Source organism: Panthera onca, chromosome A1 (genome assembly GCF_046562875.1).
Source record: "Panthera onca isolate mPanOnc1 chromosome A1, mPanOnc1 haplotype 2, whole genome shotgun sequence".
NCBI lineage: Eukaryota > Metazoa > Chordata > Mammalia > Carnivora > Felidae > Panthera > Panthera onca.
The window spans coordinates 98,544,440-98,556,816 of record NC_138339.1 but is presented as its reverse complement, the minus strand read 5'-3'; the positions used below and the strand labels follow the sequence as shown (position 1 = coordinate 98,556,816).

Sequence of the window (12,377 nt, the reverse complement as noted above, 5' to 3'; positions counted from 1 at the left end):
AAAGCTTACTTTGAAAAAGTAAAAATAAGATTAAAACAATATGAGAAGAAAATTATCTTGGAAAACTGGAAAGGGAACTTGATGTAAAAATGGTAACACTTAAGAATTTACTTTTATTTGTGTGTGTGTGTGTGTGTGTGTTTATTGCTTTATTGCTTTAGCTCCTGCTGGAACACCAGGATGCAATTGCTCCTGATAAACAGGACTTGCTGAATGAATTGTTGGAATTGCTGGGAGAGGTTCCTAGTGTGGAATCTTTTCTTGGTAAGAGCTTCTTCCTTCTGCTTATCCTGTGGTTGACATTTAGTTGTTTAGTTTTCCTAGTCTAGATCAAAAAAATCTTAATATTCAACTTTATTTAAAAAGATAACTACAGGGGCGCCTGGGTGGCTCATTCAGTGAAGTGTCTAACTCTTGATTTCGGATCAGGTCGTGATCTCACAGTTTGTGAGATCGAGCCCTGCATCAGGCTCTGTGCTAACAGCACAGAGCCTGCTTGGGATTCTCTCTCTCTTCTCTCTGTCTGCCTCTCTCCAACCCCTGCCCTCACCATGCTCGCTTGCTCGCTCGTTCTCTATCAAAATGAATTTTAAAAAAAAAGAAACCTCAAAAAAAATAAAAGCCTCTCGCTGTATATTAGAATTTTTTTTTTTTTTTATGAAGACCATTATCTCCTGTACAACTGAGCCTTTCCTGTAAACCTTTATCTTGGGTTGCTGACACCACCATCACAATGAGCAAATGGTAAGAGTAACAATGTTTTCTTTCTACAGGGGAAGGAGCAGTTGACCCCAATGACCCCAACAAGGCAAATACACTAAGCCAACTCTCAAAGATTGAGATCTCCCTTTATTTGACAAGCAAGTACAACATAGGGGACGGTGAAGCTGTTGATGGCCAGAGCCTCATGATAAAGTAAGTTTGGGGCTTAGCGGGCACATGTCTCCGATTATGCGTCTTCAACTATGCAAGTTGAAATAGACTGAATCCCCAAATCATTTTAGTATGTCTAAATATTAAAATACATTATTCATCAAACATCTAACCAAAGGATAATAGAGTATCATTTAAAAGGGAACAAAATACAATTTGTAATTTAGTTTATAATAGTTTATAAAGGCTATTTTTTGTTTGTTTGTTTGCCATGGAGCAGTTTTATTTCTTTCTTTTAAGAAACAAAGTGATTGATTCTGCCTGTAAAAATCCTTAGGTAACTGAAGGGAAATAAGTGTTTCAGAGTGGTGAAAAGATTGGCAAGGAAGTGCCTTAAACCAAATTTAATGTCTGGCATAAAATATCTACAGAAAAGGCACACACATGGTAAGATATCCCACTGTCATTTGATTTATTAACTTGGTTTCCTATTAAACTAAGCCTGGATATGTTTACCAGCTTTGACTTACACCCTACTTCCTGCCCAAAGATTTCAAATGAAGCATCCACACTTTTAATTTCTACCGCATTGGTTCCATCAAGCCTTCTTAGATATCCCACACCAGTCCTTTACATAAAGAATGAGAAAGAATGAGGTACATCACCGTAAATCAAAACACCATAAACCAAAATGCTTGCTCAGCAACCAATATGGCTTTTAAGAACTTATGTAAACAGGGGCGCCCGGGTGGCTCAGTCGGTTAAGCGTCCGACTTCAGCTCAGGTCACGATCTCATGGTCCGTGAGTTTGAGCCCCGTGTCGGGCTCTGGGCTGACAGCTCAGAGCCTGGAGCCTGCTTCCGATTCTGTGTCTCCCTCTCTCTCTGCCCCTCCCCCATTCATGCTCTGTCTCTCTCTGTCTCAAATAAATAAACGTTAAAAAAAAAAAAAAAGAACTTATGTAAACAAAAGGACGCATATTCTATGAGTGATGTGTTGGAGTGAGGTGGAGAATGGACGTAGAAAACGGTGACCAAAGTGGAATACTTATGTATTTAAATAATACTTGACACATTACTTCCAAGTTACACGTCCAGAGTTCTGACATGGTTTTCATTTGTAACAAGAGCTTTCTGTTCTGCCGCTGACATGATTCAAACAGCGCTCATTTCCAGTTAATTTTTTCCCAGATATTCACACTCATCCATAAAAATGGTGGGGGGGGGGGGGGGGGGGGAGGAGGACTTGTTCATTGTCCTGTGCTGCAATGTGTGCTTCTTCTAATTAGGCTTGATTATTTTGTCCTCAGATCATCTAAGGCTTCATGCATTCATGTAGCAGATCTTTTGAGGACCCGTTCTATATCCATGGCCCTGGCTTCACGCTGGGGAGACAGCAGTAAGAAGCCATTAGCAGTCCCTGCTTCCCAGGGGTCTAAAGTCTGAGGGTGGGGAGTACAGCTCAATTGCAGGACAGAGGCCAAGCTGCAGAACTCTTACACAATCTTGGCCTCTTAAGAGTTGAAGGTACTTCCTTAGACTGCTGATTACCAACTCATATTGAATTTGCAAAGAGACAACACAGGGCAGGGCAACAGAGATGGGGGAAACTATGCAATCTGTTCCCTGGGTTCCTCTGAGAAATTGCCAATTATAGGGGCGCCTGGGTGGCGCAGTCGGTTAAGCGTCCGACTTCAGCCAGGTCACGATCTCGCGGTCCGTGAGTTCGAGCCCCGCGTCAGGCTCTGGGCTGATGGCTTGGAGCCTGGAGCCTGTTTCCGATTCTGTGTCTCCCTCTCTCTCTGCCCCTCCCCCGTTCATGCTCTGTCCCCAAAATAAATAAAAAACGTTGAAAAAATTTAAAAAAAAAAAAAAAAAAAAAAAAAGCAAAACCATAAAAGTCAGGTATGTTGGGCAACCATATATCTTAGCTAGGGAAACCTGGTCCATTGTCCTACTTGCATGAGCCCTTGGATGGCCCTGTCCCAGCTCCCCAGCACGTGCTGGAAGCAAATGCTGTCTGCTCCTTTAACCGCCATACTACGTAGAACCAGTGTTTTTTTTTTTTCTTATTGTTGTAAAATACACGTAACATAAAATTTACCGTTTTAACCTTTTAAAGTATACAAATGAGTGCCATTTTGTACATTCAGAATGTTACACAACCATCACAACTTTCTAGTTCCAGAACTTCTATTAATCAGTCATTCCCCCACTACCCTCAGGGCTCTGTAGGCCCTGCTCCAGCATCCCTAGTGCTTTCTGTCTCTATGAACTTGTCTTTTCTAGACATTTCATATAATTGGAATCATACACTACGTGATCTCTTGCATCTGTCTTCTTTGACCCCACATAATGTTTTTGGCCGAATAATATTCTTGTGTGGATACAGCACATTGATCATGGACATTGGGTTGTACCTTTTGACTATTGTGAATAGTATCGCTGTGACCATTTGTGTACAAGTATTTATTTGAACACCTGTTTTCACTTCTTTTGGATATAGACCTAGGAGTGGAATTGCTGGGTCATAAGGTAATTCTAAGTTTAGCTTTTTGAGAAACTGCCAAACTTTTTTTCATAGTGGCTTTACTGTCTTGTATTTCCACCCCCAAGGTATAAGGGTTCGAACTTTTCCACATCTTCACAGACACTTATTTTCTGTTTTATGTTGTTACAGCCATTCTAGTGCATATGAAGTAGGATCTCGTTGTGATTTTGATTTGCATTCCCCTGATGATAAATAATGTTGAGTTGTCCTTGTCAGCCATTTGTGTACCTTCTTTGTAGAAATGTCTGTTCAAGTCTTGGGCCTGTTTTTTGGTTTGTCTTTTTTGTTGCAGAGTTCTAAGAGCTCCTTCTATATTCTAGAGAGTAGACACCTGCCAGATTTATGACTTGCACATATTTTTTACTCCTATGGGTTGCCTTTTTATGCTCTTGGTAATGTCCTTTTATGCACAGAAGTTTTTTAACTTGATGAAGGACAGTTTATTTTTTGTCGTTGCTTGTGCTTTTGGTGTCATGAAATGAGAAATCATTGGGGCACCTGGGTGGCTCAGTTGGTTGAGCATCTGTCTTGAGTCTTGGTTTCAGCTCATGTCATGATCCCAGAGTCATATCTCTCCCTCCCTCCCTACCTCCCCCACCCTCTCTGTCTCTCTCTCCCTCCTCCTCCTCTTCTTCCTTCCCCTCCTTCCTCCTCCTCCTCCTTCCTCTCCTCCTCCTCCTTCCTCTCCTCCTCCTCCTTCCTCTCCTTCTCCTTCCTCTCCTCTTCCTCCTCCTCCCCCTCCCCCTACCCCTCCCCCTCCCTTGCACCTCTCTCACCCACTTGCACTCTGTCTGAAATTAAAAAAAAAAATCCTTGCCCAACCCTGAGTCCTGAACATTTACGCCTGTGTTTTCTTCTAAGAGTTCTATAGTTTATTTTATGTTTAGGTGTATTACCCCTTTTGAGCTAATTTTTGTGTTTAGTGTAAGGCAGAAGCCCAATTTCATTTTTTTTTTTTTGCAGGTGCATGTTCATTTGTCTTACCGCTATTACTTAAAGACATTATTTTTCTCCCTTGAATGGACTTAGATACCCTTGTCGAAAGCCAATTGACCATACACGTATGACTTTCTGGACTCTTAATTCTATTCCATTGATCTATGTCAGTCCTTATCCTAGTCCCACATTATATGGATCACTGTAACTTTGCAGTAAGTTTTGAAATTGCTAAGCATAAGTCTTCCAACTTCTTTTTCAAGATTCTTTTGGTTTCCTGGGGTTCCTTGCAATTCGTAGTGAATTGTATGATCGACTTTTTCATTTATACCAAAGGACTACTAGGCTAGTGTTTTAATAATTCTTGATAATTCGCTGTTTTCATGGACCTCTGGGGTCTAGATAGTCTTCCTCTGGGCATATTTTAAGATCCTGCCATAGGCAGAGCCCCTCACTAAGCAGCCCAGTGATCAGTGTGGACGACAACCTGAAGAGAAGATTGTCCAAGTAGCCTTCCTTGAAAGTGGGATTTGGATATTGCCCAGAAGATTGAACACAATTAGTTTCATGATGTTAGGCAACCTTACTTCCAAAGACATATATTTTAGGTATATATTTTAAAATCTTGTTAATAATAGACAATTATAAAATGTGTCAATGATAGCAAGCTTGAAGACCATTCAGCCCAAGCCTGTCTCTTTGTGGTGAGGAAATTTAAGTCTAAAATTAGGGGAAGCAAGTAGCTAGTCCCTGACGTGCTTTAAACTCATGTGCCCTGAATCATGGATTCTCCATTAATACACACTTTAAATATCGATTTGAAAAGTTGTATGGGGATGTCTTTTGTCCAAGCTAACCAAATTCCTATCTCAGACATAATACATATTTCTTGAGGATCTTCATTACAGAACCAAATTTAACTAACATCAGACAATGCCTTCAGGAAGTTAGTTTGAAATGGACAATCATGGAATGAAGAGCATTTGGGATATGAAAGTATCTGGCTTTTCTCTATCAAAAAAAACTTTCTTGCTTCCTTGTTAAACAGATTGTGTTTTTAACTTTCACCAATGTCCCCTTATGATTAATTACAAAATAACTAGCTTTACAGTGATGAATAACTCATCTTCATGGGCGCACCTGCAGTAGAAGAATTTGAGACATTGTTAATATCCTTATGCTTGTAAACTTTATAGCGTGCTAACTTTATAATTAATAGCTAGATGAAGATGATAACAAACACCTATGGAGTGCTTACCATGTGACAGGCACTATCCTATAGATACAGGTAGATAATAATATGTATATTCATTCCTTCGTATATATATGAAATTTGTCATGTTATATTCTTGGCAACCACAAGAGGTAGAGGTTACTAACTGTATTTTACATATGAGGCACAGAACAGACAAAAGCTCTTTCCTAGGCAATATGGCTCGTGAGTGGAAAATAGATTCAGACTCAGATGGTCTTAAGTCTTGCAGGGCCTACACTCTTGATCACAAGATTTTACAACTCACTGAGGGCAAGGCCACTGCTCTTTGTATTCTTAGGAAACTTAGAATAAATAATGACAATGATAGCAAAGCAGTTATTTCATAACTGATGCTGGGACTTCTTTCCAGGCCAAAGAGAAAGACTGGTTAATAGATCTGAGGCACATGAAGGCACATATGGGCATAGGGAGAAACATTCTGTTTCCCATCTGTGGGTTTATTAAATAAGGCACCTCAGTTTGGGCTACCGCCATTCTGTTAATAGTACCAAGCCTGGTGGTATTGAAAAAACAAACCAGAAAAACCTGGTTGAGGAATCCTGGGGAGACCTTGGATGACAGCCTGAATCTGTCACTTACTAGCCATAGAACTCTGAGCAACTCACCTACGCTTCAGTCTCCTCATCTATAAAAAGGGGGAGGGGAAGGAAGGGATGCAATGAGCAAATGAAGGCTGCATTAACACTTTATAAATTATTTAAAAAACTACCCAATTGCAAATCTCTCTTATTATAACTTATGATTCAACTTAAAATGTGTGATCATGGGGCGCCTGGGTGGCTCAGTCGCATTAGTACCAACTTCGGCTCAGGTCGTCATCTTGAGCTTTGTGGATTTGAGCCCCGTGTCAGGGTCTGTGCTGACAGCTCAGAGCCTGGAGCCTGCTTTGGATTCTGTACCTATCTTTCTGTCCCTCCCCTGCTTGCACTCTGTCTCTCAAAAATAAACATTAAAAAAAATTTTTTTTTAAATGTGTGATCTTTGGGACACCTGGCTGGCTCAGTCGGTAGAGCATGTGACTCTTGATCTCAGGGTGGTGAGTTCAAGCCCCACGTTGAACGTAGAGCTTACTTAAAAAAAAAAAAAAAAAAAAAAACATGATCCTTATGGCCTTTATTAAGGTTGTTTTTCTACAAAAGTATGCGTGTTTAAGTAGAAGGCAACATTTGTGGGTTGCAATCATACTTTGCTGCCTGAGAGCTTTCAGTTGTCATCTCTCAAGAATTTGTTTTCTTACCACATGATTCAGTGGAGCATCTATCATCCCACCTGAAAGATTTCTTTGCTTTTGGTCCAAAACTAGCAGGGGCACTAAATGGCTAAAATGGTATTTGATGTCTGGTGATAAAAATGTATAATCGTATTAGAAGAATTTTAAACAACTGGAAGTATTCCTTAGAGTCCACAAACATGAACTCCTTTTCAAACTTGGACAAAGTGTCAGGCAGAGGGGGAGGCTCAGGGATGCTGCTGGTCAGAGCATAGGAAAAGATGCCATGTTACTGGAATGGTCAAATCTGGGGGGCCACACCAGTTTACAAGCACCATGTGGTCTCATTCACCAACAGTAGGATTTGAACACAGCTATGATGAGCAAACTTCCTGGTGCATTTCTTTCTCCTTTTAAGTTTATTTACTTACTTTGGAGGGAGAGCACAAGCAGGGGAGAGGCAGAGAGAGAGAATCCCCAGCAGATTCCATGCTGTCAGTGCAGACCACGATGCAGGGCTCCATCTCACAAACCATGTGATCGTGACCTGAACTGAAACCAAGAGGCAGGTGCTTAACCAACTGAGCCACCCAGGTGCCCCATCCTTGGTGTATTTCTTTCTTGCTTTTTTTTTTTTTTATTCTTCCTCAGAATTAGATACTTCCTCAAACAGGGAGGGTGGTAGAGTCCTTGGTTTGATCAGCATTTCTTACATGTTGTTTGAACAGCCACAGAGCCGATACTCTAACCAGTTGGTTTATGGTGGTTAAACCCTATCTAGAATTTTGCATTTGCACTGGGGTGAGGAGGGGACACATCTTAAGACCATTGGCAAACAAACGTGAGCTAAACTGTGAATTCTGTTTAAACCCTCTCATGAAGAGGTTTAAGGAACTGGAGGTTTCACTTACAAAAAGAAAGGTAGTGGAAGAGGGGTTGGGGACACATTTGAGGCACCTCTGTACAGGTTTGTGGGGGCTGATGATATGGAAAGAGCATTCAACTTGTGTTTTGCAACCCTAGAAAACAGAGTGACCTTTGTGTAACCACTGAGCCTCTTATATCTTAGTTGCTTCATTTGTATAATCAGGGATTGGACTATTTCCCAAAGGTTCCCCTCAGTGCAGAAGTCCTATGACTAACCAGGTCCAGTGAGTGGACTTCAGTGGAAGGCAGGTCTCTCACAGTGAGGTTCCTGCATAAGAATGGAATTTTCCAATCTCGCACTTGCCAAACTACATTCAACGTGAGCCACACAAGTAATTTTAAGATTTCTAGAAACCACATTTTAACTTTTTTAATGTTTGTTTATTTTGAGAGAGCATGCATGCGCACACGAGCAAGGAGGGGCAGAGAGATAGAGGGAAAGAGAGGATCCCAAGTAGGCTCTGGGCCATTAGCAGAGAAACCCAGAAACCACATTTTAAAAAGAAACAGGTGAAAGGGGCACCTGGGTGGCTCAATCGGTTAAGCTTCCAACTTTGCCGTAGGCCATGATCTCATGGTTCCTGAGTTCCAGCCCAGCATCGGGCTCTATGCTGACAGCTCAGAGCCTGGAGCCTGCTTTGGATTCTGTGTCTCCCTCTCTCTCTGCCACCACCCCCCTCCCCCGCCCCAGCTCATGCTCTCTCTCACAAGTAAACATTAAAATAAATAAAAATTAAGATAAAAAAGAAAAAGAAACAGGTGAAGGGGCGCCTGGGTGGCTCAGTCAGTTAAGCCTCTGACTCTTGATTTTGGCTCAGGTCATGATCTCACAATTTGTGAGATTGAGCCCCGTGTCAGGCACCGTGCCAACAGCATGGAACCTGCTTGAGATTCTCTCTCCCCCTCCCTCTCTGCCCTCTCCTGTGTCCACACGTGCACATTGTCTCTCTCAAATAAATAAACGTTTAAAAAAAAAAAGTGAAATTAAGTGCCTGGGTGGCTCAGTAGGTTGAGCATCTAACTTCAGCTCAGGCCATGATCTCATGGTTCCTGAGTTGGAACCCCCCATCAGACTCTCTGCTGTCAGCACAGAACCCGCTTCAGTTCCTCTGCCCTGCCCCCTCTCTGCACCTCCCCCACTCATGCTGTCTCCCTCAAAAATAAATGAACATTTTTTTAAGTTAAATTAATTCCAATTTATTTTATTTAGGGGTGCCTGACTGGCTTAGTTGGTAGAGCATGCAACTCTTGACCTCAGGGCCATCAATTCAAGCCCCACACTGGTCATAGAGCTTACATAAATATTAATAATAATTCCAATATATTTTAGTTAAGCCAATGTGTCAAAAATGTCAGTATTTCAATATGTAATTAGTGTAAAAAACTGTTAGTTTTTTCATCCTAAGCATTCAAAATCCAGTGTGTGTTTTACACCTCTAATACATCTCAATTTGGACCAGGCATGTTTCAAGTGGTCCATGGCCACCTGTGGCCAATGGCTGCCGTCTTGGGCAGCTCAGCTTTGATGACCATGTGAGTGCTTACTACATGTCAGATCCTACTGAGAGGCTTTATGTGCCACTTTCCCTTCAGTCCTCCCATAAGTCCTCTGAGAGAATCCCATTATATAAATGAAAAAAACAGAGTCATTGAGGTTATATAGTTTGTATAAGTCCACACAGCTAGTAAGCAGCAGGAGCCCCAATTGGACCTTACATCTGTCTGACCCCAGTACCCATAACCATTAGGCATACTATAGGGGGAGATAGTTCCGTATCCTGAAACAGGACGGTTCCTTACATGCGAGATGCCTAGGATAGAGCTTTGGCAGGGGATTCCACAGGCTTGACATAAAGTAGAATTCCAAGACAAAAATGCAGTATAGGCAGTTTGTCCTTGAGCAACTCCTTAACAAACATTCTTTGTCCCTTGTACAGTATGCTTTAGTGACCCTAGTCATTTTGGTCATCAGATACCCTCTCTAAAGAGATGAGCTGGGAGTTTCCTGGAAACATGTACCATAAGTAGTTCCTAGAATGTTATTTCAAATATGAAACCATCACTGTGTCTATATTTTTAAAACCATCCAGTGTTTTCATTTTTAACTTGATGTTCCTGTTTAATACATTCATGATGATTGGTAAAAGGAGTAGTGTGAGCAGAAAACCAGACTTGGCTCTCTAAGCTACAGCCGCCTTAGAAACAGTGCCTTCGCCCACATGGCTGTAATCAGCTGTGCGTCCACCTTTGACTCTCAGAGGAGTATTTGTACATTCCCAGACAGCCTGTAAATCCCCAGAAGTGAAGGGTCATGGGCCAGAGGAAATGGCTATAATTGTTCTTCTCATATAGACTTGAAATAAATAAATGACAAAAGTGTTTACAGATGGTTTATTGGATTTTTTCCTATTTTCAAAAATAATATATTTGGAATTAACATTGAGGATTTTCTCTGTCATTTGCCCTGATGTTTCACGACAAGAACGATGTTTTGTTTTCATTTTCTAATTTTCATGCCATGTGAACATTTCCTGCTGTAGTTGAAGGGGAAATATATCATCTAGTGATGTCACACAGTGCCTTTGGAACTAGTGAGGTTAAATACCATAGAGCAGCAAAAAAAGTGAGACTTCTGTCATCAGTTAGACCTGTTGATAATTTTAGGCAGCTTCTGTTTATGTTTCCATTTTTTGGAAAGGAAGCTATCTCCACTATTTTTGCCACTCATGTAAAAGTACACAGACTTGACCTCTTGCCTTTTATGTTGAAATTTTTTCACATCATTACATAGCCTGATCTTTTAGGAAGGGGTGACTGACCACATCAAGGACACATGGGAAAAAGTAGTGTGCTTTTAGCACCTCCAGCTGAGTTTCCTAGCTATTGATGTTTCATTGAGCAGCTCTCTCTTAGCTGCCCCAGCAAGACAAGGACGCAAGCCTAGTAGTTAGCTTTTCCAAGGGACCTGAGGCTCTTGAACACTGTCCTCCCAGCGGCTCTTGGCAGCCGGCAGCCAAAGCCCCCACAGCCCATCTGGGACCGCTCGCTCCCACGGGCCTTTACACCGTTTCATAACTTTCTCAGAGCAGGAAAGGTAACATTTGGACTGGCTCCTCAAGGCTTAGAATGTATTAAACAGGCTCAGAAGCTTAAGCATTATTAAAGTCGGGAAAGAGGCGAGGGTACTAGATATCATTCCTGCATCCTCTGTGGTAACAGGACATATCGGCACCACTTGTCCATCCCACTCATCAATAATAGTCCCAGCCTACAAAGAAGGAAACGTGTTTAGATAAGGAATCCTATGACATGCCTGTCCCCGTGTTACTGACACCATAATCCCACGACATCCAGTGTGTAAAACCCAGACTTCAGTTATCAAGCATTAGCGAACTTGCAGGAGCCTCAGAGCAGATGTGAATTTCCAAAAGACTTTTATTTTCAGGGATTATCTTTGCATGTGTTTGTGCACTCCCTCGGGAAAAGCAGATGGTTGTGCATCAGGACTGCTGTCTGAAAGTCTGTCTCTTCTCAATTTTGTAAGGACCAAAAAGCTGATCATTGATGTCATCCGGAACCAACCAGGGAACACACTGACAGAAATCTTGGAGACACCAGCAACTGCAAAAGAGGTTAAGTAATTGGTCTTTGAATGTAAAATAATAAGTACCATGTGTGGAAGTTGACTTGACTGATCTTCATGTCCAGTGTTTACTGTTGTCTTGAAAACACTGTAAGTGACATGGTTTGAAAGTAAGGAATTTTATCTCTTACTCTAGCCAGCTGAGTTGAGTCATATATATGAAATCCCTATCCAAAGGAATGAAATAGAAAATGCAGCACCAAATTTATGCTGGATGTAATTTTGTCCTAGACTGTGAAGGTAGTTCTGGGTCAAAGCTTCTGAATGCTCATCGTAAACTTCATCACTCAGTGGGTAGGCAGGTAAGTTGTTAAGACATAGTTCTGGTCAATAGGATATAGGAAAATACCTCTCATGTTTTACATGTTGGCTAACTTGAAACAAACCAGTGTCTCACACGTGAAAACTGTTTTCTAAATGCTTCAAGAGCAAATGTGTTCAGTCCGTCAGGTCAGAGCACCATTACCCTGGTATAAGCAACTAAAGATTCATAACAATCTTGCATTAAAATCTTTATCAACATCTGTGAAAATGCATCATTGTTTATTTCACTCATTTTTAATGAAATTAATTCACTGTTACTGCTTTAGTTGTCAATAATTGTCACTCCCTGGAAAAAGTTAACAAAATTATCTAATTAGGTACTACTTCCTGGCAGAGCTACCCATAATTTTCCTGAGTCATTCTTTTTTTTTTTTAAAGAGTTTACTTTTTTTTAATGTTTGTTTATTTGAGAGAGAGAGAGACGGAGAGAGAGAGAGAGAGAGCCCGCTCACATGGGGGAGGGGCAGAGAGAGCGGGGTACAGAGGATCCAAAGCGGGCTCTGCACTGACAGCAGGGAGCCCAGTGCGGGGTTTGAACTCACGAACGGTGAGATCTTGACCTGAGCCAAGATCAAGAGTCGGATGCTTAAGGGACTGAGGCACCCAGGTGCCCCCTGCATCATTTTTAATTAAAGCGG

The 12,377-nt window shown here is 41.5% G+C and overlaps 1 protein-coding gene across 3 annotated transcripts in view; it reads left to right on the top strand.

The window, feature by feature from the left end:
* IQGAP2 (IQ motif containing GTPase activating protein 2) overlaps positions 1-12,377 on the top strand; it is a 294,535-nt gene that overhangs the window by 268,678 nt on the left and 13,480 nt on the right. For all 3 annotated transcript variants that reach the window (XM_078448864.2, XM_078448872.2, XM_078448876.2), the window contains 3 exons: positions 162-264; positions 774-915; positions 11,317-11,404. In XM_078448864.2, the coding sequence (XP_078304990.1) occupies positions 162-264; positions 774-915; positions 11,317-11,404 (333 nt within the window). The remainder of the gene's footprint in view (positions 1-161; positions 265-773; positions 916-11,316; positions 11,405-12,377) is intronic.